Source organism: Toxotes jaculatrix, chromosome 5, assembly GCF_017976425.1.
Source record: "Toxotes jaculatrix isolate fToxJac2 chromosome 5, fToxJac2.pri, whole genome shotgun sequence".
Taxonomy (NCBI): Eukaryota; Metazoa; Chordata; class Actinopteri; family Toxotidae; genus Toxotes; species Toxotes jaculatrix.
The window spans coordinates 23,364,982-23,390,830 of record NC_054398.1 but is presented as its reverse complement, the minus strand read 5'-3'; the positions used below and the strand labels follow the sequence as shown (position 1 = coordinate 23,390,830).

Here is a 25,849-nt window from a genome sequence, read left to right as displayed (position 1 = left end):
ATAGTAAGGCGTTTTTTTCCGCCAAAAAAAGTCAAAAATTTTTTGGACCTCAAAATGTCATAAAAAACGTCATAGTATAGTAAGGCGTCAAAATCGGCCAAAAAAAGTCAAAAATTTTTTGGACCTCAAAATGTCATAAAAAACGTCATAGTATAGTAAGGCGTCAAAATCGGCCAAAAAAAGTCAAAAAATTTTTTGACCTCAAAATGTCATAAAAAACCTCATAGTATAGTAAGGCGTTTTTTTCGGCCAAAAAAAGTCAAAAAAATTTTTGACCTCAAAATGTCATAAAAAACGTCATAGTATAGTAAGGCGTTTTTTTTCGGCCAAAAAAAGTCAAAAAATTTTTTGACCTCAAAATGTCATAAAAAACGTCATAGTATAGTAAGGCGTCAAAATCGGCCAAAAAAAGTCAAAATTTTTTTGGACCTCAAAATGTCATAAAAAACGTCATAGTATAGTAAGGCGTCAAAATCGGCCAAAAAAAGTCAAAAATTTTTTGGACCTCAAAATGTCATAAAAAACGTCATAGTATACTAAGGCGTTTTTTTCGGCCAAAAAAAGTCAAAAATTTTTTTGACCTCAAAATGTCATAAAAAACGTCATAGTATAGTAAGGCGTTTTTTTCGGCCAAAAAAAGTCAAAATTTTTTTGGACCTCAAAATGTCATAAAAAACGTCATAGTATAGTAAGGCGTTTTTTTCGGCCAAAAAAAGTCAAAAATTTTTTGGACCTCAAAATGTCATAAAAAACGTCATAGTATAGTAAGGCGTCAAAATCGGCCAAAAAAAGTCAAAAAATTTTTTGACCTCAAAATGTCATAAAAAACGTCATAGTATAGTAAGGCATCAAAATCGGCCAAAAAAAGTCAAACATTTTTTTGACCTCAAAATGTCATAAAAAACGTCATAGTATAGTAAGGCGTCAAAATCGGCCAAAGAAAGTCAAAAAATTTTTTGACCTCAAAATGTCATAAAAAACGTCATAGTATAGTAAGGCGTCAAAATCGGCCAAAGAAAGTCAAAAAATTTTTTGACCTCAAAATGTCATAAAAAACGTCATAGTATAGTAAGGCGTTTTCTTCGGCCAAAAAAAGTCAAAAATTTTTTGGACCTCAAAATGTCATAAAAAACGTCATAGTATAGTAAGGCGTTTTTTTCGGCCAAAAAAAGTCAAAATTTTTTTTGACCTCAAAATGTCATAAAAAACGTCATAGTATAGTAAGGCGTTTTTTTCGGCCAAAAAAAGTCAAAAATTTTTTGGACCTCAAAATGTCATAAAAAACGTCATAGTATAGTAAGGCGTCAAAATCGGCCAAAAAAAGTCAAAATTTTTTTGGACCTCAAAATGTCATAAAAAACGTCATAGTATAGTAAGGCATCAAAATCGGCCAAAAAAAGTCAAAAAATTTTTTGACCTCAAAATGTCATAAAAAACCTCATAGTATAGTAAGGCGTTTTTTTCGGCCAAAAAAAGTCAAACATTTTTTTGACCTCAAAATGTCATAAAAAACGTCATAGTATAGTAAGGCGTTTTTTTCGGCCAAAAAAAGTCAAAAAAATTTTTGACCTCAAAATGTCATAAAAAACGTCATAGTATAGTAAGGCGTTTTTTTCGGCCAAAAAAAGTCAAAAATTTTTTTGACCTCAAAATGTCATAAAAAACGTCATAGTATAGTAAGGCGTATTTTTCGGCCAAAAAAAGTCAAAAATTTTTTTGACCTCAAAATGTCATAAAAAACGCCATAGTATAGTAAGGCGTTTTTTTCGGCCAAAAAAAGTCAAAAATTTTTTTGACCTCAAAATGTCATAAAAAACGTCATAGTATAGTAAGGCGTATTTTTCGGCCAAAAAAAGTCAAAATTTTTTTTGACCTCAAAATGTCATAAAAAACGTCATAGTATAGTAAGGCGTCAAAATCGGCCAAAAAAAGTCAAAAATTTTTTGGACCTCAAAATGTCATAAAAAACATCATAGTATAGTAAGGCATCTTTTTCGGCCAAAAAAAGTCAAAAATTTTTTGGACCTCAAAATGTCATAAAAAACGTCATAGTATACTAAGGCGTTTTTTTCGCCAAAAAAAGTCAAAAATTATTTTGACCTCAAAATGTCATAAAAAACGTCATAGTATAGTAAGGCGTATTTTTCGGCCAAAAAAAGTCAAAAATTTTTTTTGACCTCAAAATGTCATAAAAAACGTCATAGTATAGTAAGGCGTCAAAATCGGCCAAAAAAAGTCAAAAATTTTTTGGACCTCAAAATGTCATAAAAAACGTCATAGTATAGTAAGGCGTCTTTTTCGGCCAAAAAAAGTCAAAAATTTTTTGTACCTCAAAATGTCATAAAAAACGTCATAGTATACTAAGGCGTTTTTTTCGCCAAAAAAAGTCAAAAATTTTTTGGACCTCAAAATGTCATAAAAAACGTCATAGTATACTAAGGTGTTTTTTTTGGCCAAAAAAAGTCAAAAAATTTTTTGACCTCAAAATGTCTTAAAAAACGTCATAGTATAGTAAGGCGTTTTTTTCGGCCAAAAAAAGTCAAAAATTTTTTTGACCTCAAAATGTCATAAAAAACGTCATAGTATAGTAAGGCGTCAAAATCGGCCAAAAAAAGTCAAAAAATTTTTTGACCTCAAAATGTCATAAAAAACGTCATAGTATAGCAAGGCGTCAAAATCGGCCAAAGAAAGTCAAAAAATTTTTGGACCTCAAAATGTCATAAAAAACGTCATAGTATAGTAAGGCGTTTTCTTCGGCCAAAAAAAGTCAAAAATTTTTTGGACCTCAAAATGTCATAAAAAACGTCATAGTATAGTAAGGCGTTTTTTTCGGCCAAAAAAAGTCAAAAAATTTTTTGACCTCAAAATGTCATAAAAAACGTCATAGTATAGTAAGGCGTTTTCTTCGGCCAAAAAAAGTCAAAAATTTTTTGGACCTCAAAATGTCATAAAAAACGTCATAGTATAGTAAGGCGTCAAAATCGGCCAAAAAAAGTCAAAATTTTTTTGGACCTCAAAATGTCATAAAAAACGTCAAAGTATAGTAAGGCGTTTTTTTCCGCCAAAAAAAGTCAAAAATTTTTTGGACCTCAAAATGTCATAAAAAACGTCATAGTATAGTAAGGCGTCAAAATCGGCCAAAAAAAGTCAAAAATTTTTTGGACCTCAAAATGTCATAAAAAACGTCATAGTATAGTAAGGCGTCAAAATCGGCCAAAAAAAGTCAAAAAATTTTTTGACCTCAAAATGTCATAAAAAACCTCATAGTATAGTAAGGCGTTTTTTTCGGCCAAAAAAAGTCAAAAAAATTTTTGACCTCAAAATGTCATAAAAAACGTCATAGTATAGTAAGGCGTTTTTTTTTCGGCCAAAAAAAGTCAAAAAATTTTTTGACCTCAAAATGTCATAAAAAACGTCATAGTATAGTAAGGCGTCAAAATCGGCCAAAAAAAGTCAAAATTTTTTTGGACCTCAAAATGTCATAAAAAACGTCATAGTATAGTAAGGCGTCAAAATCGGCCAAAAAAAGTCAAAAATTTTTTGGACCTCAAAATGTCATAAAAAACGTCATAGTATACTAAGGCGTTTTTTTCGGCCAAAAAAAGTCAAAAATTTTTTTGACCTCAAAATGTCATAAAAAACGTCATAGTATAGTAAGGCGTTTTTTTCGGCCAAAAAAAGTCAAAATTTTTTTGGACCTCAAAATGTCATAAAAAACGTCATAGTATAGTAAGGCGTTTTTTTCGGCCAAAAAAAGTCAAAAATTTTTTGGACCTCAAAATGTCATAAAAAACGTCATAGTATAGTAAGGCGTCAAAATCGGCCAAAAAAAGTCAAAAAATTTTTTGACCTCAAAATGTCATAAAAAACGTCATAGTATAGTAAGGCATCAAAATCGGCCAAAAAAAGTCAAACATTTTTTTGACCTCAAAATGTCATAAAAAACGTCATAGTATAGTAAGGCGTCAAAATCGGCCAAAGAAAGTCAAAAAATTTTTTGACCTCAAAATGTCATAAAAAACGTCATAGTATAGTAAGGCGTCAAAATCGGCCAAAGAAAGTCAAAAAATTTTTTGACCTCAAAATGTCATAAAAAACGTCATAGTATAGTAAGGCGTTTTCTTCGGCCAAAAAAAGTCAAAAATTTTTTGGACCTCAAAATGTCATAAAAAACGTCATAGTATAGTAAGGCGTTTTTTTCGGCCAAAAAAAGTCAAAATTTTTTTTGACCTCAAAATGTCATAAAAAACGTCATAGTATAGTAAGGCGTTTTTTTCGGCCAAAAAAAGTCAAAAATTTTTTGGACCTCAAAATGTCATAAAAAACGTCATAGTATAGTAAGGCGTCAAAATCGGCCAAAAAAAGTCAAAATTTTTTTGGACCTCAAAATGTCATAAAAAACGTCATAGTATAGTAAGGCATCAAAATCGGCCAAAAAAAGTCAAAAAATTTTTTGACCTCAAAATGTCATAAAAAACCTCATAGTATAGTAAGGCGTTTTTTTCGGCCAAAAAAAGTCAAACATTTTTTTGACCTCAAAATGTCATAAAAAACGTCATAGTATAGTAAGGCGTTTTTTTCGGCCAAAAAAAGTCAAAAAAATTTTTGACCTCAAAATGTCATAAAAAACGTCATAGTATAGTAAGGCGTTTTCTTCGGCCAAAAAAAGTCAAAAATTTTTTGGACCTCAAAATGTCATAAAAAACGTCATAGTATAGTAAGGCGTCAAAATCGGCCAAAAAAAGTCAAAATTTTTTTGGACCTCAAAATGTCATAAAAAACGTCAAAGTATAGTAAGGCGTTTTTTTCGGCCAAAAAAAGTCAAAAATTTTTTGGACCTCAAAATGTCATAAAAAACGTCATAGTATAGTAAGGCGTCAAAATCGGCCAAAAAAAGTCAAAATTTTTTTGGACCTCAAAATGTCATAAAAAACGTCATAGTATAGTAAGGCGTCAAAATCGGCCAAAAAAAGTCAAAAATTTTTTTGACCTCAAAATGTCATAAAAAACGTCATAGTATAGTAAGGCGTCAAAATCGGCCAAAAAAAGTCAAAATTTTTTTTGTCATAAAAAACGTCATAATATAGTAAGGTGTCTTTTTCAGCCAAAAAAAGTCAAATTTTTTTTTGACCTCAAAATGTCATAAAAAACGTCATAGTATAGTAAGGCGTCAAAATTTGCCAAAAAAAGTCAAAATGTTTTTGGACCTCAAAATGTCATAAAAAACGTCATAGTATAGTAAGGCGTCAAAATCGGCCAAAAAAAGTCAAAATATTTTTTTGGGTAAAAATATCATAAAAATGGTCATAGTATAGTAAGGCGTTTTTTTCGGCCAAAAAAAGTCAAAAAATTTTTTGACCTCAAAATGTCTTAAAAATGGTCATAGTATAGTAAGGTTTACCTTCATAGGACTACAGTATAGGACGTGGGTAACGAAAGACGAGTGTTTTGAAGTTTGTTAAACACGTATTCACTGTGTTTAATAACCTACAGGTTTTGTTTCAGTGTGCAGAAACCGTCCACAACATAATTTGGGGGTCACCGCAACTAGGTTGTCCTACAAAGTTAGTAAGTAAATGTTAGTCACTTCCTTATACCTAAGTTCAACTGGGTCCCTTTTTTTGTGTTTGATTTTCCATTTTTCCATGTTGTCACTTTTGGTTCCACTGTCAGGATGAATTGTAATAGGTATGGTAACCTTTACTTTTACTATCGTACTTAAATTCATGACCAAACACCTGCAGAACTAATGACACTCTCTTCAGCCACTTGTATTTAGTGTCAGGTGCAAATTAGCTAAGACGTGCTAACATGCTAAACTAAGATGTTAGTAATGGTAAGCGTTATACATGGTAAACATCAGTATGTTAGCATGCTAATGTTAGCATTTAGCTCAAAGCACTGCGGTGCCAAACTAAAGCCAAGTTAGAAAGGTGGGACTTATGTCATTTTACAGTTTAAGATTTAGGCAGTTACTTACAAAAACATGTTTACTACTCTATGCTTAACTATAAACTTTTTTTTTTCCTCCATAGGACAGAAACCGTCACCAGCACAATCTGAGAGACACTGCAAATAGAGTAATAAGGTAAGACCTGTGGCCATTAATATAATTACGTATTTTCTTTTTTTCTAATGTACAAATCTCTGGCTATGTTTACCAACCATATTTATTCATTAAATACGTCTAAGTGCATAAAGCTGTGCTAGGTCACAGCGGTATCATGTTAGCATGAAGATGTTAGCTTGTAGCTCAAACCACCACAGCCTCTAACTGCGGCCTTGCATGGTGGCTAGCGTTATGGACTGAGAGTGAGACAATGGGCCCCTGGTATCAAGTCTCTTTCAAGGATGCTGAAAGAGATTCAAATTTATTACAAATGGGGTGTTGTTTGTAGTTATTTTGTGGTTATTTGAGGACATTTTGCATCTCTGTTGTCATTTTGCAGCTCTTTGTGGTCATTTTGAATCTTGTGCAGTCGTTCTTTGTCTCTGTGGTTGTTTTGAGTCTCTTTGTAGTCATTTTGCATTTCTTTGGAGTTGTTTTTGGGTCTTTCTGTAGTTGATTTTTCATCATTCCGTGTCTTTTAACAGAGCTCTGTAACATTCAGACAAGATTAACAGTGACTTCCTGCAGAGGCTGTGGACCAGCCTGTAATGTTGTTTAGCCATAGATGATAAATTACTTTCCATTTTATCTTTTATGTGATTATGATTACTCTAATACTGGTATCATTTTGAATAACTCATTAGGATGTAATTGGCTACTCCCTAACACTCATACATATATATAAAAGAGACAAAACAACACCCATTTAGATTTAAATGTACTTTAATTGATGATCACCAGGCTGTTTCCCTTTTACAATGAATCTGCAGTAGTTCTAGTTTAACCAGTTAGATTTAAAGAGACAGAGAGATATTGAATATTGCGCTGAGGAAGAAAAACATAACTAAGATTAATACAATGCAAAAGAAGAGAGAGAGAGAGAGAGAGAGAGAGAGAGAGAGAGAGAGAGAGAGAGAGAGAGAATCAAACAGAACTATCAATACAGCGTCTTCTTAACAACATGTTAATAGGGCAAACAATAAAAGCACAGCCCAGTATTATATTACTGTAGGTCATTTCAGTACCAGTTAAGACAATTAGCTTTTTTCAAATATACCTCTTTAAAATAGCATTGTATTTTTTATTATTATTTCCATGTTAAACAATTACATTCAGGATTATAACTAAATAAATCACATGCAGAAAGATTAGATGGACAGATGACACCATGTTGTGATCAAATGATATCTTCCTTTTAATGTAGATATGGCGATGACGAAAAGAAAGATGTACTGTTTTTCATTCTGTATCTTGTCAGCGCTGTGTGTATTTCTCTTGGTTCAAGGAGTAGTTAGCAGTTTTGATCATACGGTCACTAAAACCAGCTAAAATGAACAGGTGTCACAAGAAGGATAGTTTGTTATATCTTTCAGTTTTGTTCTTTCCGGAGCAATATGTACACTTCATTGTACAGTACATAAGTGTACATGTAGCATTTGTTTAATTGTATTGATGGTTTTTGAGTCTGCATGTGTTTCAAGTCGTATTCAGGAAAAGGAAAAAGTTGCAGCTGCAGTTATTACTGTTTCTGAGTTACTTTTAATGTGTTTGTTATGGGATCTCAGTTCAGAAAATCAAACTTCTCTTCCTTTGGAACAGAACTATAACTGAAATGACAATTTGTCAAAACAGAAAACAGTGTCTGCCCGCTTTCTGTGCTCTCGAAAAATTTATTTCTGTCTTGGTTGGTGTGAATGTTTTTTTTTTTTTTTTTGTTGTTGTTTTTATTTATTTTTTGTCTATTGTTTTTGTTCCAGCAGCATTCGTATGGTAGTACCAACTCTACATTCAGAAAAATAGATCTCCTGTATAGTGCATTCAGCTTCTGTATAGTCATACAGTTCAGTATTGAGTGATTCACAGCGTTCTGCTAATGCCTTGAACATTTCAAGGCTGGGTATTTTGGAATCTGCAAACTTAAAAACATTATTTAAAGACAGTAAAACACATCAGACCATCCACGAAATCTGATCCATACATTAAAAAGCTTCTTCCTGTTTTGGACACATTTCCATACAGCATTGAAGAAGGGGTGAAAAGGACTTTGCTTGATCGTTTCACAAACATGTAGGTGTGAACTGAAACAGGGAGCCATTTTGAACTTTCACTGTCCCTTCTGTGTGCATGTCTTTATGTGCCCTTCAGTTAATCAGCTCCCTCCAGACTAGGGTGTGTGTGTACTTGTGCGTACCCAGCTATTTAAATACAACCTGCATCAAACTTAAGATTCTCCTCAGTGGGATTAAAAAAAAAAGAAGCTATGTGTGCCTCTCAAACATCACAAGAAATGAGATGCATATCAAGGCTTACACAGTGCATAATTGACAAGTATTATGCTAAAGAAAAAAAAAAAAGAAAAACATTCAGTGGCAATCTTATAAATCAGCTGGATTTGAAACTAAAGGCAGGCCAGGTAGGGCAGAGAACATGGCGGCTTTGGAAGATGAGGTATAAAGTAGTGCTAGTGTTGCGAGTATTGCAGGGAAAGAAAATGGCACTGGTCCCAGGCTAGTACAAGTTAACAAGATGTTCTAGCCTTCTAAAGGAGGTTTGTCCATATTGTTTTTTTTTCTATCAGGCTGAGGTAAAGAGCTGGGTGAAGTTAAACTGTGTAAGCAAAGGATCCTCCCTGCTTTTGTTGGCAACATCCTCACAATCAATCTGTTGTCAATAGCTCAAACAAAGTCCTTTCTGGAAATCCAGGCCTGCCCTGCTTCACCCAGCCTGGCCTGTCCCCTAGATTCAAATCTGTCTTCAACCAAAAAAAAAAAAAAAAAAAAAAAAAAAAGCATGAAATGAGCCATCTTGGCAGAAATCTATTACATATTTAGACAAAAATTAAAAGTAAGCACAAATTTGGAGAAAATGAAACTAATTGCAAATGTAAATCTGTTACTCTAAAAATTCAGATAGAAATAAAGAAATAAAACTTGGCCTCATGTAAATTTAATGTGAGCACACATATGAGATACTCTCGAGTCTGGTCGTGAACAAGCAGAGAGACCTTTCACACTGAGCCCACAAAAACACCTCACTCGCCACATAACCTACAGAAACAAACCATGCTGCATTATAAAAACAGCTATTCAGTGTGTATTGTATACTCTCACACACACACAAAACTACCTCTAAAACATTCCTTTATAACTGCGTCCAGTACAATCATAATCATCACATTCATGCTCATTCTATAAATATTACTCTGGGATTAATATTAGGTTCATATTAAGATGTCGTCCCTCGCTAAACATCAAGCTCAATTTGGAGAAACGTCTCAAACTTCATTTTATTTTACAGTGAAAAGTTATTTTCTGCTGCTACACTAACTCTCTGTGCTTCAACTACAAACACACACCCGACTTCTAAACTCTCCTCTCCCACCTCAGAAAAGTGCGTTCCTATTTGGTGCAATACCTTGCTCGAAGACATTCATATAGTTTTCTAAAGTGGAGTTTCAGGATGTGGAATTAATGCTTAATTAGATTATACAACTCCAAAGTTATTTCAATAGTTCGAACAATGTGTGAGTGTACTATTTTTTTGAATATCCTGGGTGTGGATTCAGTTTGTGTGTGTACTGTATGAACTGATTGGTCCTCTGTTTCAAAGCGTGTACTTGAGTTACCCTGGTTTCTGGCTCTGCTTCAAAATGTCCTTAAAATATATCCTGATCTCTCCAAAACCACAGGCTAAAGGCACATGAAAGAAGCCTCCTGTAACACGCCTCTTTTTCTCCTGAAAATTAACCCCAATACCACATATTAATATTGCAGTTCCCACTAGCGTTTTGTTCCCGCTAAAGGGACGAACAGACGAGCTTTCTTTGCTACATTTGTCACAGGTCACTGCTTGTTTTTTTTTTTCCCATCGCTTTGTGATATTGACAGAGACGGTAAAATGTAGCTGAACAGGAGGAAATGACGGAAATATTGATTAAACCTTCTCAAATTCATGATCAAAAACGCTGCATTCACCTCAGGATCATAATTTGCTGCATCATCACAAAATATATCATTTATTTAACATAACCTCTGTACTGATATAGAAACATTTATCCTATGTGTATACTGGAGTACATACAACCAACAAAGACCATGATAAAGACTTAAAGAAGAACCATTACATCCAGCAGATATATGATTAGTGTAGAAACATCGTCCCTTTGCCTGGCGCCTACTGAATTCAACTGAGCATAGACAGCCAAACAGTGTAGTAATCTATCTACACTATACTGCATTCCACATTTGAAGGCTGGCTAAATTAAGGATAAACCCTATGCAGTTCTCTCTGAAAAAGTCCAAGCTAAAACACAAGCATCATGCACCAGCTAAGCTGTGAAAGCCGAGAAGAAAGACTTCAAAGAATGGCAACTTCAGGCACCTCCTAAAACTTCACCACAAATGACAAGAAAGAACGTTTCTTTTCTTTTTTCATGTTTTTTTTAAACATTACATCAATTTATGTCATTGTCGAGTTAATCCAAACACTATTGTAGTGAGAGCAGAATTGCAGAGGATGAGTTTTGTTGTGCGCACTGATGGAAAAGAAAGCCTCAAACTGAGGAACAATTGAGAAAAAATCTACTCCTCTAAAAACAGAATTTATTGATTGCTGGAGATAATTTAGGAGATATTTTGGAGAAGTTACTTCATTCACATAAGAATTCATGTTTTGGCACTTGAATTGGCCTTTTGGATGTGAAATTTGCCACTGGGGAGTATACAATTTCTTAGTTAATCGTAATTTGAGCCACAAGTGTAAGAGCTACTTCCAACTAATCTATAATTCAACTGTGGCATTATGCATTTGTGGTAAAACTATGTCCATTTGTCTGTAAGATATGAGGCAAAGAAAGCTGTCAAGTGTGATTATGTTGTTGAAAATGATTTGAATTTTTACTACAGCTGTTAGTGCTAGTATAAGAAGTGTGTTAGGGCAGACATTTAACTCACAGAAGAAAACAAACGTAAAAGTACGATTTTACTTGCGTGATAACCCCACGGTCACAGAAAGCATAAACCCAGAGGTTTGACTTTGATTTCAGCTAACAGAATCTAGTGTTTTGAGGGCTGCAGCAAATGTGTTTGAGACTGCTACCACGAGAGAGCAAGGAGCTTTGAAGAAACAGAGTGCGCTGTTTGCTCTCGCTGTACCTCCGTTGTGAGCAGATGACAGGGATGGGGAAGATGGGAAGGACGGCGGGTGGGGGGGGGGCACAGCAGGGCTCATGAAGCTCAGAACTCGATCTTGCAGGCAGGGAAGGACTCATCCTGCATGACTACTGTGCTGCTGGAGGCCAGGACCATGATGTTCAGGTCCTGCTGCCTCTCGTGGGTCTGCTGGTACCACTCACGGGTCACCTCTGTGTCGTGGGTCGGGATCAGAGTCACCTGACAGGGACAAAAAGAGACAAAGTGAGAGGAGAAATAGCAGGAAGGGAGCGAAAGAGAAAGCGGTTGGCTTTGTGTGACGACGATGACAGGACACTAAATTTAAGAAAGGGCATTAAAGGAACAGTTTGACGTTTTGGAAAATAAGCTTATTTGCTTTCTTCCTGTGAGAAGACTGATAACACTCATGTCTGTACAGTATGTTCTGTATGTAGCTGGAGCCAGCAGCTGCTTAGCCTAGCTTAGCATAAAGGCTGAAAATAGAGAGACACAGTGAGACTGGATCTATCCAAAGGTAACAAAATCAATCACCCAGAAGCTGTAAAGCTCACTAGTTAACAGGTTATATCTCATTTGTTTAATTTGTTCAAAACCAAAGAGTAAAGATGACAAGTTGTGGTTATATGCATGTTTTTTGTTACGGTGCAGTGATGGGCAAATTAGTGTATTTCTCAAAATGTCAAACTATTCCAAACCTATCAGTATTTTTGAATGTGTAGTTCAATCAGGGTTTGGCTGAAACATTTGGACTCTTTGGAGATTTGGACCTTTAATTCTGAGAGCAGATATTCTCTTTTTTTTGTCTTCACTGAATCTGCTACCATGCACCTGGCCTAAATATAGCATGGGATGTGCACACTACTGCCTTTGTGCATCTTGGTGGAAATACTTTATAGATTTTTGCAAGAGTTCTGTCTAAACTCAGCAGTGTCCCGCTGTGCAGACAAGTGTAGTTAACTTAAGACAGTGCAAAGGTATCTCCATGATAGATGGTGGCCCTCAGGCAATGTTATTGGTCAAATCCCTACCCTCCATTTGGCATGGAAGAACAGAGAGCAGGGTTTGTTGTTGAATCAGATAGTTTAATATACATACATATATATACATACACATTTCAAGTTTGGTAATAATGTGCTTGCTTAAGCTTTATTTGCTTTCTCTTCACAGGTGGGAGTAAAGAAATCTCATGATTTTCTGCTGATGTAGACCATCCACAAGGTAAAATGAATTTTTTGTGTTCTGAGTTGCTCTTTTTACTGAGCAGTCATTGGCATAACTGTGGTAGTTGTTTGGATACAGCTTCCCTCCACTCTGTCTAATTAGCAAGACAATGTTGCCCTCTGTTACTTGCCTCTGTTGAGATTGTTCTTTTTTTTTTTGACAGTCTCTGTAAACTCCAGATTGTCCTTTTATTTATGCTTAACGTATAAATATGTACTGTGATTAAGTGGCCACTACATGTATGAGCACACTCTAAACAGGAAACAGTACCCATACTGTGGACAAAATCCTGTGGAGAATTAAACAGATGGACAGAGATACCTGTAAATTGGAGCCCCACTGAGCTTTGCCTTCCAGCAGGGCGTCCAGGACTCCACGGCTGGGCTCTCCGCTGCTTGGGTCGTTCCCACTCACCACGTAGTACGCAGCCCGCACTCTCTTGAAAAATTCTTGGTCCACATTCTTGGCACTGCAGTGGTTGGGCACATAGGCCAGGTCGACGTAGACAGGTGGTCCAGGGGGGACAGCTGAACTGGTTTTCTGTGAGTTGTTACCTGGAAGTAAACAAGGATACAAACAGGCATTAGAGCCTAATAAGAGTACTTATAATTTCTTTCTCAACTGAACAAATTACATTCTGTTAACTAATTTATTTATTGAAATCAATTATTCTGAATAAAATGACCATAATGTGTAATTTGCACTTTTTGTAGAATTAGAAGTTATACGTACGTTATACTTATGCTGTTTAATGCACAGTATATCACTTCACATGCTAATGGTACAAATTTTAACTATTTTTGAAAAAATCCCAGTTAGATCCAAGTATTTTATTGGCATTTCAAATATGATCCAAAAGCTGGGATATATTTTTTGTTATGAAAGTTAAAACACATCTCCAAAATGCCAGAATATTAGGAGCTCAACCTTGCTTTCACTGTTTTGTGTGCAGCACTCAGTATGCAATTCTGAATCAGTTAAATCAATTAAAACTCAACAGTAATTATTTTGAAGGCAAGTTCATGTTGTGTTGTGTTGTGTTGTGTTACCCACCTGAACTGCTCTTCACACCATTGACCAAGCCTTTCCCAGGATTGAGGATCTCACTCCTGGAGCCTTGAGTCTCAGACATCTTGATCAGTCTGGAGCTTCTCTCCGTGTCCTTCCTCCTGAGGGAGGCTGATCGTGGTGAGGTGGAGTCCTTACTCTTCACTGGAGTAGAGGACCTCTTCCTGACTTCTCCCTTACGAGCAGGGGAGGCTGACTTGGGCTTGCCCTTTCTGAGACCCTTGGTGGTCTTGTGCTCTTTCTTGAGAAGTTTTTCTGTGCTGCTGTGGTCATTGAGAAGAGCCTCTGGATCTACCATGCACGCATCGGGGTGGGGAGGATGAGGAAGAGGGTCCTTCATCGGGGCAGGGGGAGGGTCATGAGTCCTCTGAGATGATCTAGGTGATGCAGGGTGGCCCCCTCCAGCTCCAGATGCAGATAACTTGTCCACGGGCAGATGCTCAGCATCTTCGTCTGAGTCCAGATTTCCTTCAGCTGTTATGGACGGACACTCCTCAGTTTCTGGAGGGACGTCAGAGTCCGACTGTGATGGCAATGATTCGCTCGCTGATGTCGGAGGTGTTTCCTCTCCAGCTAATGTCACAGCCAACCCAGATGACATGGCCCCGGGCATCTGGTGTGGCCCCTGTCCAGCATCTCCGCGGTAACTTTGAGCATGGTGGTGCCTCTGCTTGTGCGACCTCCTTTTCACAGAGTGCTGCTCCTGTTCGTCCTCGTCCCCATCCTGGAAGTGGTCACTGCGCCCGTCCTCCTCACCCTCGTCACTGGAGAGCTGATGAGGACTAGGGTTGATGAATGATGGAGAAAGTTCTCCTTTGCGATGTTTATATTCGCAAGAGGAGTAACCTGGAGGGGAGGTGGACGAGGAGGTGGCACCGGTGTTCAAGTCACAGGGACGATCACTCTTTATGTCTCCTCTGCTAGATGATTCTATCTGATAGGTATCCTTTGAAGAGGACATTGAGGTACCGTGGACACTGGCCATCCATTCCATTGCCTCCATTGCCTCCTCTTCTTCCCCTTCTGCATCACCATAACCTGGAGGAGGGGCACTGGGGCAGTCATCAGGCCTCTGTAGTAGTTCCCAATCAGATATACTGCTCTTCCTTCTAACTTCTAATCTCTCTGGAGGCTTGTCCAACAGGCTTTTCTCCTCTACTCTTTCCGCCTCTTTTCCTGTCCCAACTTCTGCTTTTTCACATATCTTTGGATCAGTTGTAGCTTTCTTCTCCTCTGTGCTGTCTTTACGTGTCTTTTCTTCTGGTTTCGTTTCCTCTGTTTTCTCCTTGACCTCAGTGTCTTTTTTATCAATCTCTTTCTTTTCATCTTTTTCATGTGCTTCTTTTTCTGCCACCTTTGCATCTTCCTTCACAGGTGCAATAGCTCCATTGGTCTTTTCTTCTTTTTCCTCTGATGTTTTGTCCTTTTTCTCTTTATCCTCTTCTGTTTTGGACACATCTGTTATGGCACATGAGGTTTTGCTAGCTCCACTATCACTCAGTGGAGTAACTGAGGCTGTCTGTTGAGTTGTTTGCGACACCACTTCAGGTTTAGACACAACAGTGGTAGAGGTGATGGTGACAGTCTTTGTCTGTGTGGCATGTGTGGTACTTACCACATATGACTCAGATATTGATGAAAAAGTCTCTTTTTGCTCAGACACTTTGATTTTTTGACATTCTACACGACACGGTAGGGTACTGTCCTCCACTTCAAGTGTATCAGGCTCCTCGTCTTCTGCTGACCCTTGGGAGCCCTTGTCAGAGGAGTCAGCCCTTTGGAGAGGAGAGACATCAAAGTGAGCCTCTGATGTGGATAAACCCTCTGACACCTTCACCAGCTCAGTATGTTGTAGAGATGGTGCTGTGGAGGATGTTGTAATCTTTGTTTCTAGCATATAAAAACTATCAGTGCTTGACTTTGTGTCTGTTTCAGGCTTTGTAGGTCCAATTTGATCCTCAGTCTGTTTGGCAGTGGTAGATAAGACTGGAGATGATGGTTTGGTCTCCTCAAACTGACCCAGTAAAGAAACCTTTGTTGTAGGTTTCGTTGTCACCTCCATATACTCATCCCTCTGAAATCCTCCAAAGCAGGTGCTTGTAGACGCTTTCGCAAAGGATGGCTCCTGTTTAACCAGAGGTACTTCAGAGCTTGATCTTGTTGTGAAAGTATCAACTTTGTCTCTGAATTGTTGGCTCAAAGGGGCAGGTATTGAGGCTGAGGACGAGTAACTATACGATGTGGAGGAGTATGTTGAAGTAGAATATGTTAAGGTGGTGTATGTGCACGCTAATGAGGTAGTTTCCTCATGTTTTGTGGTGATATCTGAGGTCTGCCTCTCATCTAGACTTTCTTCTTGGGTGTCTCTTTGGCTGCAATATTTATTATCACTTAGCTTGGATAGCTGGGAGGTATCTGAGGGCACATGTGTTTCTTTCTTATCCTCCTTCATTTCTACTTGACTTTCTTCATGGTAAAAATGCTCAGAATAATCTCCAGATCTGCGCTGTCCGATATCAGCATAGCTGGCTGTTAGCAAAGGGGATGGACTAGATGTAGGCTTGGACTCTGAATGATCAGGTGGCAAAGAGCTACCTGTCAAGCTGCTTGTGGACGTAGGTTGACAAGTTTCCTTTGTCAAAAAGCTTGGAGATAGAGTCCCTTTGTCTTCGTCTCCTTTTTTTGACTCTAGTATTTCAGAGGAGGTTACATCCTCTGCTGATGACAACCTTCTCTTTGTGGTTGGCTCAGGGGACAAATCCTTTTTGTCTGCATCCTCTGCCTTCTTTGTTTCAGGAAGCTTTGGTGCATCTGGTGCAGCAACACCAATTTCATCAATTTTATGAGCACTTGGACCTAGTGATGGAGTTGTTTTTCCTACATCTTCACTCTTTGTCTCAGGAGGTTTGGATGTAGCTGTATCAGCAGTTGTATTCTCTTCTTTGAGTGGTTTTGTGTCAGGAGATGGTGGTTTTTTAGTTACGTCCTGCTCCGTCTCTGTGACTTTAGAAGCTGAGGCATCACCAGGTGTTGGTTTGCACACTGTTTCATCTTTAAGGAAGCTTGATTCAGGCATCTGAGATTTCTTATTTGAGTCCTCTCCCTCTGCACTTTCATCAGGACTGAGTCTGCACATCTCTTTTTCAGACTGCTCTCTGGCACCCTTCTCCATATCTACATCACTTAACTCCTCCTCTTCTTCTTCCTCCTCCTCGTCTTCATCTTCATCATCATCAACATTGAAATCTTCCCCCTCTACAAGTAACCTTTTATCTATCAGGCTCTCTTTTCCTTCAGGAAAGTCTAACATGGATTTACAAGTGGCAGAGCTGCTAATTTGACTGTTATCAGAGGCAAGAACATTATCATCTATTTCATGACCTAAAAACGTGGTGGCAGGGGCAGTCCTTGAGTCGGCTGATGTTTCCTCTCTCTCTGGAGGTGATGCTTGTTGAGGTAAAATGTCTTTTTCTGCAGGTGAGTGCCGACCAGATGGAGAGCCCTCTCTTTCATGATCAGAGGACTCCATTTTGTCTTTCAGTGACTCAGCAGATTTTTCCTTCTCTTTTTCTGATGGTTTCTTCTCTGTGAATTCTCCAAACATTACAGGAGTAGGTGAAGCTTGATCTGAGCTCCACGAGGGAGAGGGTGTCTCTTGTCTTAATGATACGCCTGCTGATTGAATGGCAGTGCTGGTGGAAACTTGATCACTTTCTCCTGTTGCCCCTGGTTGAAGAGCAGCTGCAGCCCCTTCCTTCATATCTTCTTTCTCTTTCTCCGACTTCTCCGGTTTGTCCTCTTTGGGAGTGAAAGAATAAGACTCTGCAGCTTGGGACATTTTGTTGTCTTGCATGTCTATGGATGAAAAGCTCTTGTCAACGTAAGGTGTATCTGGTCTTTCTTCTCTCTCACTCTCCTCCTCTTGGCCTTTCTCTCTGTCTTCATATTTAGGGGAGGCACTTCGACTGTGGTGGCTGCTTCTTTCACTCTCTGTGAGGGACACCGGGCTGTAGTCAACTCTGCTGAAGGACAAGGGCTCTTCTTTGTATTGATCGTCAAGGAGGAACATGGCTCCTCCAGCCTCCGTCTGGCTTGTTCTTCTGTTATCGTCAATACCGATATCAGAGATGTGATCAAAAACTAAAGAAACCTCACTTTCTTCTCTAGAGTCCAAGTCATGATCTTTTGGGATGGGTTTTTCGTATGGGTCATACTTAGATGCACCAAAGGTTTGTTTTTCATCTTGTAAGCTTCCACTGACCGTCTCCTTCTCTGAGACCATTTTTTCACTAACCTCCATTTTTGCAGCGTCTGATTTTACAGCATCGGTGTGTCCAGTGTCCTCAGAATCTTTGTCCAACATAAAATATGTACAAGGCCGTGAAAATCCTGGAGAAGCCACCTCTCGTTCTCCTTCCATCTCCCTTTCTGCTTCCTTGCCTGGTTTCTCATCTGGCTTTGTCTTTTCTGTAGCACTACCTCCTGGGCTTGTCTGAGAGGGTATCTGTTTCTCTTGTTGTAGTGTTTCCTCCATACTGGACTGGCTCTCAGTGCTGGAAAGTGTACAGCTCCTGTGTTGACTGTCTGTGCTTGATACTGTTGACAGCACAGGCTTTTTTTCAGTTGAGTCTGACACTGGTTCTGGTTTAGCAGCTGAGATATCAGAAGCCGGTTCTTGTTTTGGAATAGAGGTTGCCTCCTCTTTTGATGTGACAATATCAAAGAAGGGCTCTGGCTTGGCAAGAGGTGCAGACGTGGTTTCTGTTTTCACATCTTTGTCCTCTTCAGGTGAAAGTCTGGATTCTTCTTTGCCAGACTCTTTGATGTCCTCGTCAATAGAGGGTTCCTGCATTGTAAGTGTAGGAATGACCACTGTGGTCTGTTCTGATGTTCGTGGTTTAGTTTGGTCACTTGTCTCTGCAGTTTCAGATAAAGGCAGACCTGCAGAGGAGATGTCATGGTCTGATTTTCGCGGATCCACTGACAAAGGTCTGGAGCCTGCTCCTCCCATACAGATGTCCTCCTCCTCTTCATCTTCTCTGTCTTCATCAGAGGACTGAACCACAAATGCAGGCTTGAAATCTGAAATAGATGCCACTGCTTCTCCTAATATTGTCTGTGCAGGTTGTCTAATGGTTTTGTCCTGGTCTTTCTCCTGTAATTCCTCTCTCTCCCACTTCTCCTCTTTGGTGTGGTCTGCATCAGAGGAGTCATACTTTTCTTTCTCTGTGATCTCAGCAGCATCTTTGTCTTTAACCATCTTTTCATCCTCTGCTGGTTTGGTCTTTTCATCTTTGATGTCTTCAGTCTCATAGCTGTATTCTTTTTCTTGCTCTTTTTCCATTTTCTGTTCTTTGCTCAGTTCAGCAACATGTGCGTCATCTTTTTCTTTCTCCATCTTCTCTTGACTAACCTTTGCTTCTTCATCTTGTTCTTTTTTCTCCTCCTGGATGTGGTGGGGAGACACACGAATGTCATCTTTTGCTGGTTTCAGGTCTTCAGTAGATTCTGTTACAGAAGAGTCTTGCTGCATTTCTGTTGATGCAGCACCAAAAGTGTCCTTTTCTGTCTGAGCTCCAGGAGGCATAGCAGAGGTTTCTTCATATATATGCTTATCACTAATGTCACAAATGTCATCCTTTTTAGTCTTCTCTTCCTCCAAGGTGTGAACCACAGGAAGATCTACCTCTTTTTTATCATCCATCTGGGGTTCAGACTCAAAAGGATAATCATGTTTGTCTTTTTTCTCATCTTTGGTGCTAAATGTCTCCTGTTTGATGGATTCAGCTTCATAACTGTCCTGTTTGAGTGCATCTTTTATTTCCTCCTTGATGGCTTCAACTTTAGATGTCTTTGTCTCTTTGGCATCCTTGGATTCCTCAACAGTGGCATCAGTTTCTTTCTCTTTCTTGGTGTCATCCTTTTCAGTTTCTTTATACTTAAGTTCCTCCAAAATGGGTTTATGGTCAGAGATGTCACCCTTTTCCTGATCTTTAGCCTCCTCTGTTATTATTTGTTTGTCAGAAATGTCAACTTTTTCCACCTCTTTGTCATCCTTTGCCGTTTTGACAGAAGTGTCTACAGTGTCCTTCTCCTCTGGCTCTTTAATGGATCCAAAATCAGAAATATCTGTCTTTTCTTTCTCTTTTTCCAGTTCCTCTTCTTTGACCTTAAACTCTGTATCACATGTGTCCTCTTTTGCCTCCTCCTTGATGAGTTTTACATCAGGTGTAAGGTCTTTCAACTCTATCTTCTCGTCCTCATCTGTGATGGGTTTTACACCAGCAGTGTCTTTGCTTTCCTCCTCCTTGGCAGATTTGATATCAAACATTTCTTCCTTAATTGTTACTGTGTCTTTTTCCTCCTTTACAGGTTTGATATCAGCACTGTGATCCTGGATTGTCACTTCTTCCTCAGATGGTTTGACAGTGAAGGCTTCCTCCTTTTCCACTGCTGTCTCCTTTTCTTCTGTTGATTTGTCAGCACAGGTATCTTTACTGATATCTTTCTCTTTTTCGTTTTGTGTGGTAGGTTTAGCAACAAAAATGTCAACCTTTGTGCTTGTTTCGTCCTTCGATGCTTTGACAGTGGGAATTACAACATCTTCTTCCTCCATCTTAGCAGGTTTGATGGCAGAAGGGGCATCCTTATCTTTACTTGCCTCTTGCTCCTTTTCTCCTTCCATGTCAGGTTTGACTGCATCTTTGAGTGTGTCTTTTGCTTCTACCTTAGCTGGTGTGGCAGAGAAATCATCATCTTTACATACTATTGCATGCTCTTCCTCCATCTTGGTAATTTTGATACCAGCAGTATCATCTTTACTTTCCTCTTGTTCCTTTTCTTCTCTGGCTGTTGGTTTAACAGCAGAAGTATCTTCCTTACTTGGCAGTTTATCTTTTTCTTCTTCTTTGGTAAGTTGTATAGAAGCAGATTCATCTTTACTTATTTCATTCTTCTTGTCTTGTTCTGTTGTAGGTTTGAAGGTCTGAGCATCATCCTTGCTCGCTGCCATATCTTTGTCCTGCTCCTTGGAAGGTTTGGTGTCTGAGATATCATCTTTACTTGTCTCTTTCTCCTTTTCTTGTTCTGGGGTTGGCTTGGCAGCAGGAATCTCATCCTTACTCACTGTTACATCCTTTTCCTCCACCTTGGTGAGGCCTGTGGTTGAGACGGCATCTTTACAAATCTCTTGCCCTTTGTCTTCTTTCATGGTTACAGCAGATGTGTCATCCTTGCCAGTAATTTCTTCTTCTTCTTTGGTGAGTTTAGAAACAGTGATGTCACCCATCTCTTTCTCCCTTTCTTGCTGCTCATCTGTAATGGGTTTGATAGTAGAAATATCTACCTTTTCCATCTCTTTCTCCTCTTTCTGATCTTCGATCACTTTGATGTCAGGTGTTTCTGTCTCCTTTTTCTTCTCCTCACTTTTAGAAGGTTCAGTAATGGGCATATCCGTCTTTGCCTCTTTCTCCATCTCGTCTTTAACAGGTTTGATATCAGTGGCAAGGACCTTTTCGATGTCTTTCTCTTCAGTCTTTACAGAGCTAATATCAAATACATCAACCTTTTCTGTCTCTTTCTTCTCCTCCTCTTTCAAAGTCTCAACATCGGACACGTCATCCTTCCCAACCTCCATCTCTTTGACCTCACCTTTGGTTTTAAGGTCAAACTCATCATCTTGTTTTGTATCTTTCTGCTTCTGCTCGTCTTTGATTTGTTTGGCCTCAGAAGCAACAATTTCTATCTCTGCTTCTTTAGTGGTTTTGACTTCAGGAGCATGGTCTTTTTCAGGCTCTTTCTGTTCATCTTTAATGGCTCTATCAACAGTGACAGTGTCCTTTGCAATTTGCTCTTCTTTGACAGGTTTAATATCAGAAGTATCATCCTTTACTGCCTCTTTTTCTGTTTTCTCATCCGTGATGGACTTAATGGCAGAAACGTCTTCTTCGATGACAGATTTCTGTTTCTGTTCATCTTTGATTATTTTGACATCAGAGGTGTCGTCTTTTTCTTTCTCCTGTTCCGCCTTGACGGTTTTAACTGCAGATTTATCATCATGATCATCATCATCTTTCTTGCTCTCGTCATCATCATCTAAGAAACGACTCTCCCTCTCTGGAAATTTACCTGCAACAGGCACTTTAGGTTCTTTGTCTTTGAGCCCAACGTCACCGTCTTCCTCTCGTTGTCCAGATGGGATGAGGGAATCCCTCCCTAACGTGGGTGGCTGAACTTCTGTTAAAGATGCAGCAACAACAGGGACAGTTTCTGCCTGTTTTCCTTCATCCTTTGGCACTGCTGAAGTGTCTTTTTCTGGCTCTTTCATCAGTGGAAGCTCTTTTATGTCCTTTTCAAATGTTTTATCCAGAGATGTTGCAACTTCTGCTTCATGCTGATCTGCTTCCTGTTTGTCAGCATCTTTTTGTGTCTCAGTTTCTGGCTCGTCTTTCTTTTCAGCTTTGTCTTCAGTTTCAGTGACTTCATGGGGGAGCTCCTCTTGCTTTTGCAATTCCACATCAGGGAAAACCTTCACCTTGTCTTCCACTGGTGACTGACGAATTGGAGAGTGAGCTGCACTGGAGGGTCCAGACTGTGGAGGGGAGGCCATTTTCACAGTGACATCATCCGGACTGAAGCAGCGCTCCTCACTCTCTGAAGTTACTGAGTCTGAACCAAAAGGTCTGGTAGGCACAACAGATGAAACCTCTTTAGGTGCAACTGCATCTATATTTTCCTCTTCAACTGGCAGGTGTTCTGGTTTGGTGTCTTGTCCAGACGTGGAAACAGGAGACACTGAGCCAGCAAGAGTTTCGATGTCTCTCTCTTTACTCTGTAATATTTGGGATGAAGCATAGCTCTCTTGGAGTTTTTCAAGTGAAATGTCAACATTAGGAGTTTGATCTTCTTCCTCCTCTTCTTCTTCTTCCTCCTCCTCTGCATCGTGAGCATCAGGAGCTTTAGCCGCTGTCTTCACTTCTGCAACAGGAAGCTGCATGTCATCAGTTGGAGATTTGGCTTGCTTGTCATCTTCTAAAGAAGGCGGTGAGAGAGTTCCCGTAGAGGGCAGCTGCTCTTTGCCTTGTATCGCATCAGGTGAGACTGACAGGGGAACAGGGGTTTTGGGTGGTTCCTCTGCCTGAGCTGCTGTGACAGATGCCACAGACTGATCCTCAGCAATAGAAGTAGGGAAGGAGGACATCTTGTCATACTCTGTGATGGACGTTGCAGAAGACACATGCTCCTCTTCTGCCAGAGGAGCAGTGATGATGTTGGTGAAGACAGACACTTGCTCCTGCATAGCTGGGATAAACCCTTTCTCAGTCATGGCTGCAGCTTGCATCTCCCTCATGCCGTGAATGTTGACAAAAGATTCGGTCTGATCCGGAACGGAGATGTCATACGCACCAACGTCATACTGAAGGTGTGGTATCCTCTCCTCTGCTTCTTCATGGATCTCCTCATCAGAGATGGTTTGTTCTGTCTCAGAGTAGCCAGGGATGGTTTCGTCTTGGATGTAGGAGATGGGTTCAGCTGCAGCCGCCCCTTGAGCTACTGAGGTTATGGGAGCTGTGGCCCCTCCGACATGTGACAAGTAACCTTCCTCCTCCTCCTCTTCCTCGTATTTTGCTGTAGTCAAGATTTCAGCAGTTTTGCTGTCAGTGACCATTTGCTCTTCAACAGCATCTTCAGGTTTGACCTTAATCTCTTCATCTGCTATTACATCTAAATCTTCCACCTCCTCTAGTTCGGCTTTCTCCACTGCCTCCTCCTCCTCCTCTTCTTCCTCTTGCTCCTCCTTGGATGGAGTCATTTGTACCTCCTCTTTTGCCACAACTTTAGCTGAGAGATTTTCTGACTTCTCCATTTCTTCAATCTCATGTTTTCTGTCAAGCCCATCGTCCTTTGCCTCCTTCCATTTTGATTCATCTTCCTCTTCACCTATTCCCATATCTTCCTCCTCCTCCTCCTCTTCTGCTTTCTTTTTAGCAGCTGGGGGTTCTTCTTCCTCCTCTTCCTCTTCCTCATCCTGAGTTGCTGCTCCCTCATCCTCAAACTTCTGGGCCTCTTCTAGTTCTTTTTCTTGTGTCATTTCCTCGTCTTTGTCTTCAACTTCAGCTTTCAGTTCTGGGGCTGTGACCTCCTTTTTAGGAGACTTTGTGCCTGCTGGAATATCAGATGAAGTTTCTTGTGCTGTTGGCTCAAATGAAACTTCAGTACTGTCCGGTGGTTCTGCTGATACAGCTACAACCTCAGCTTCTTTCAGTTCTTCAAAATCCTTGGTGAGGTCCTCAGGTGTGGAGGGAGCGGACGTGCCCTCGACAGCTCCATTCTCTATCGGTTCAGGTTGAATAGTTTCAGGTTTTGGCTCCTCTGGTTTGGGTTCAGCCTTTGCTGCTTTGATTTTTCCAGTTTTGGATTTACTTGACACTTTAGCTTTATGCAATGTCTTCCTGACCTCTGGTGTAAGTGGTTTTAGGTCAGGCTTTGTCATTTTTCTCAGCTCGGGTTTCGACGCGTCCTTCTTTTTGTCCTCTTTGGATTTAACATCTTTCTTCTCATCCTTTTTAGCAGAGTCGTCTTTCTTTACTTTCTTGATCTCCTTCTTTTCCTTGTCTTTTTTCTCGTCCATTTTTGAGACCCTTTCCTTGGAGTGCTTTTTTAAGGATTTTTCTTTCAAAAGCTTTTTCTTTTCTGGCACATCAGTTTTAGATTTTATTGTCTTGGTAGGCTTTTTCTCCTCTTTTTTCTCAGATATATTTTCCTTCACAGAGTCGCTCTTTGCCTCTGTGGCAGCTGACACATCATCTTGTCCTTCAGTTTCCTTCTTTGTTGCCTTTGCAGTGGTCTTCGGGGAGGACTTCAGACTCTCTTTGCTATCTGTTCTTTGTTTTAACTTGGTTTGTTTTATAACAGAGGGAGGAGCTCCCGAGGCTATGTCCTTTTGTGTGGCTACAGGATATCGTAAGAAGTCAAGGTGCTTTAATTTTTCTAGCCCCTCCAGGATCTTGTTTTGTGGTGCATTCCCAGGAAACAGCACTCTGACGATCTTCTCTGCAGGGTTGGCAGGAAGCCAGACGACTAAGGCTGTAACTGATGTCAGGTACGGCACAGATATTTCTCCTTCTTTCCCGTTGGGCAGCACAATGCCAGTTTTGGCCTTGCTGTTTCCGGCCCACTTCTGCATTAAAAACTGCATCTCTTTACTGTCTTTTACAGGGTTGAGAATATACATGTCTAACCTGCCTACTCCCATCTTGTGGAACAGAGTAATGGGCTCAATAGTGTTGCTGACCACTCGAAAGAGAGGCTCTGGTTTGATTCCTAGCTTGTTGAGGTACTGCAGAGTTAGCGAGGCCTCTTCAATGCTGCGTTTCACTTTGAGATTAGATTCTGGCATACGGAGCTTCTCTGGTACATTGAAGAAGACCACACCTAGTTCAGGGGAGATCAGGTTCTTCATCCAGTCGCTGTAGTTGGTGGAGCCTTGAGACTGCTCCTCATCTTGTTCTGCTATCTTCCTCTGAAGAAGCCCATTGATACCTGGGAGATTGTCTGCGCCGATGTGTGTAAGTAGAATCGAGTCGATGCGGTCCAAGTGACGGACAAGCTTCCAGAAGCAGGATTTCCGTTCAGAACCTCCGTCCACTAAGATGTTGAAGCCATTCACAGCAAAGAGAGCAGAGTCTCCTCGTCCGCCAGGAAAGATGTAGCAACATGGCTTGGACAGTTTCAGGAAGCCTCCCGAGGTGGGAGGCTCCAGGAGGTCAAAGGGTGAAGGGACGTCAACCGTCTCAGAGATGTACTCTGTGAACTCGGTGACGCCCTCCATCTTGGTGAGAACAGGTTCAGGGTTTAGTTTGTAGTCCAGGAACTCCCGTAGGGTCTGCTGCTGTCCCAGGGAGCTCCAGCCCACCTCCCCGCGGCAGGACACAGTAAGTGTAGCCTGCTGCTTGGGGGCTGTTGTGCCCAGTAATTCACTGACCTGCAGAGGAGACACCCAGACACATTAGTTAGGGATGCATGCATAAATGAGATGGACTTGTGTTGTAAAGACATACAAAAAATAAAATGTGTTGCAATAGTCAGAATTTCTTTGAGTCTGTTTTTAAGAACAAAATGATCAATTCAACTGGAAACTGAGAAAGTACGGGCATGAATATTGTTCTCCACCTTTGCTTTTCTCATTATGGCACCATCTTGTGGTCAAATAAAATAAAAAAACAAACTCCTGAAGTACTGTACTTGTAAAAAATAACTTGCAACACCTCCACTCAGTCCA

General features: G+C 39.7%; 1 protein-coding gene across 1 annotated transcript; it reads right to left on the bottom strand.

Annotated features, from left to right (window-relative positions):
• Window positions 1–11,343: 11,343 nt before the first annotated feature.
• Window positions 11,344–25,414, bottom strand: map1ab (microtubule-associated protein 1Ab). The gene is made up of 4 exons (XM_041038319.1): window positions 20,611–25,414; window positions 13,555–20,499; window positions 12,823–13,055; window positions 11,344–11,499 (listed from the first exon to the last, which is right to left on the bottom strand). The coding sequence occupies exons 1-4, from the start codon at window positions 25,397–25,399 to the stop codon at window positions 11,344–11,346; spliced, it is 12,123 nt and encodes a 4,040-aa protein (XP_040894253.1). The 5' UTR covers window positions 25,400–25,414.
• Window positions 25,415–25,849: the final 435 nt, after the last annotated feature.

What these genes read in the sequence shown, in the direction of transcription:
- map1ab (XM_041038319.1), bottom strand. Translation starts at nt 25,399, where the DNA reads ATGGAGGGCGTCACCGAGTTCACAGAGTACATCTCTGAGACGGTTGAC. An exon ending in TGGTGTGAAGAGCAGTTCAG is followed by an intron (nt 13,056 to 13,554) that starts GTGGGTAACACA and finishes GTTTACTTCCAG; the next exon opens with GTAACAACTCACAGAAAACC. An exon ending in AGTGGGGCTCCAATTTACAG is followed by an intron (nt 11,500 to 12,822) that starts GTATCTCTGTCC and finishes TGTCCCTGTCAG; the next exon opens with GTGACTCTGATCCCGACCCA.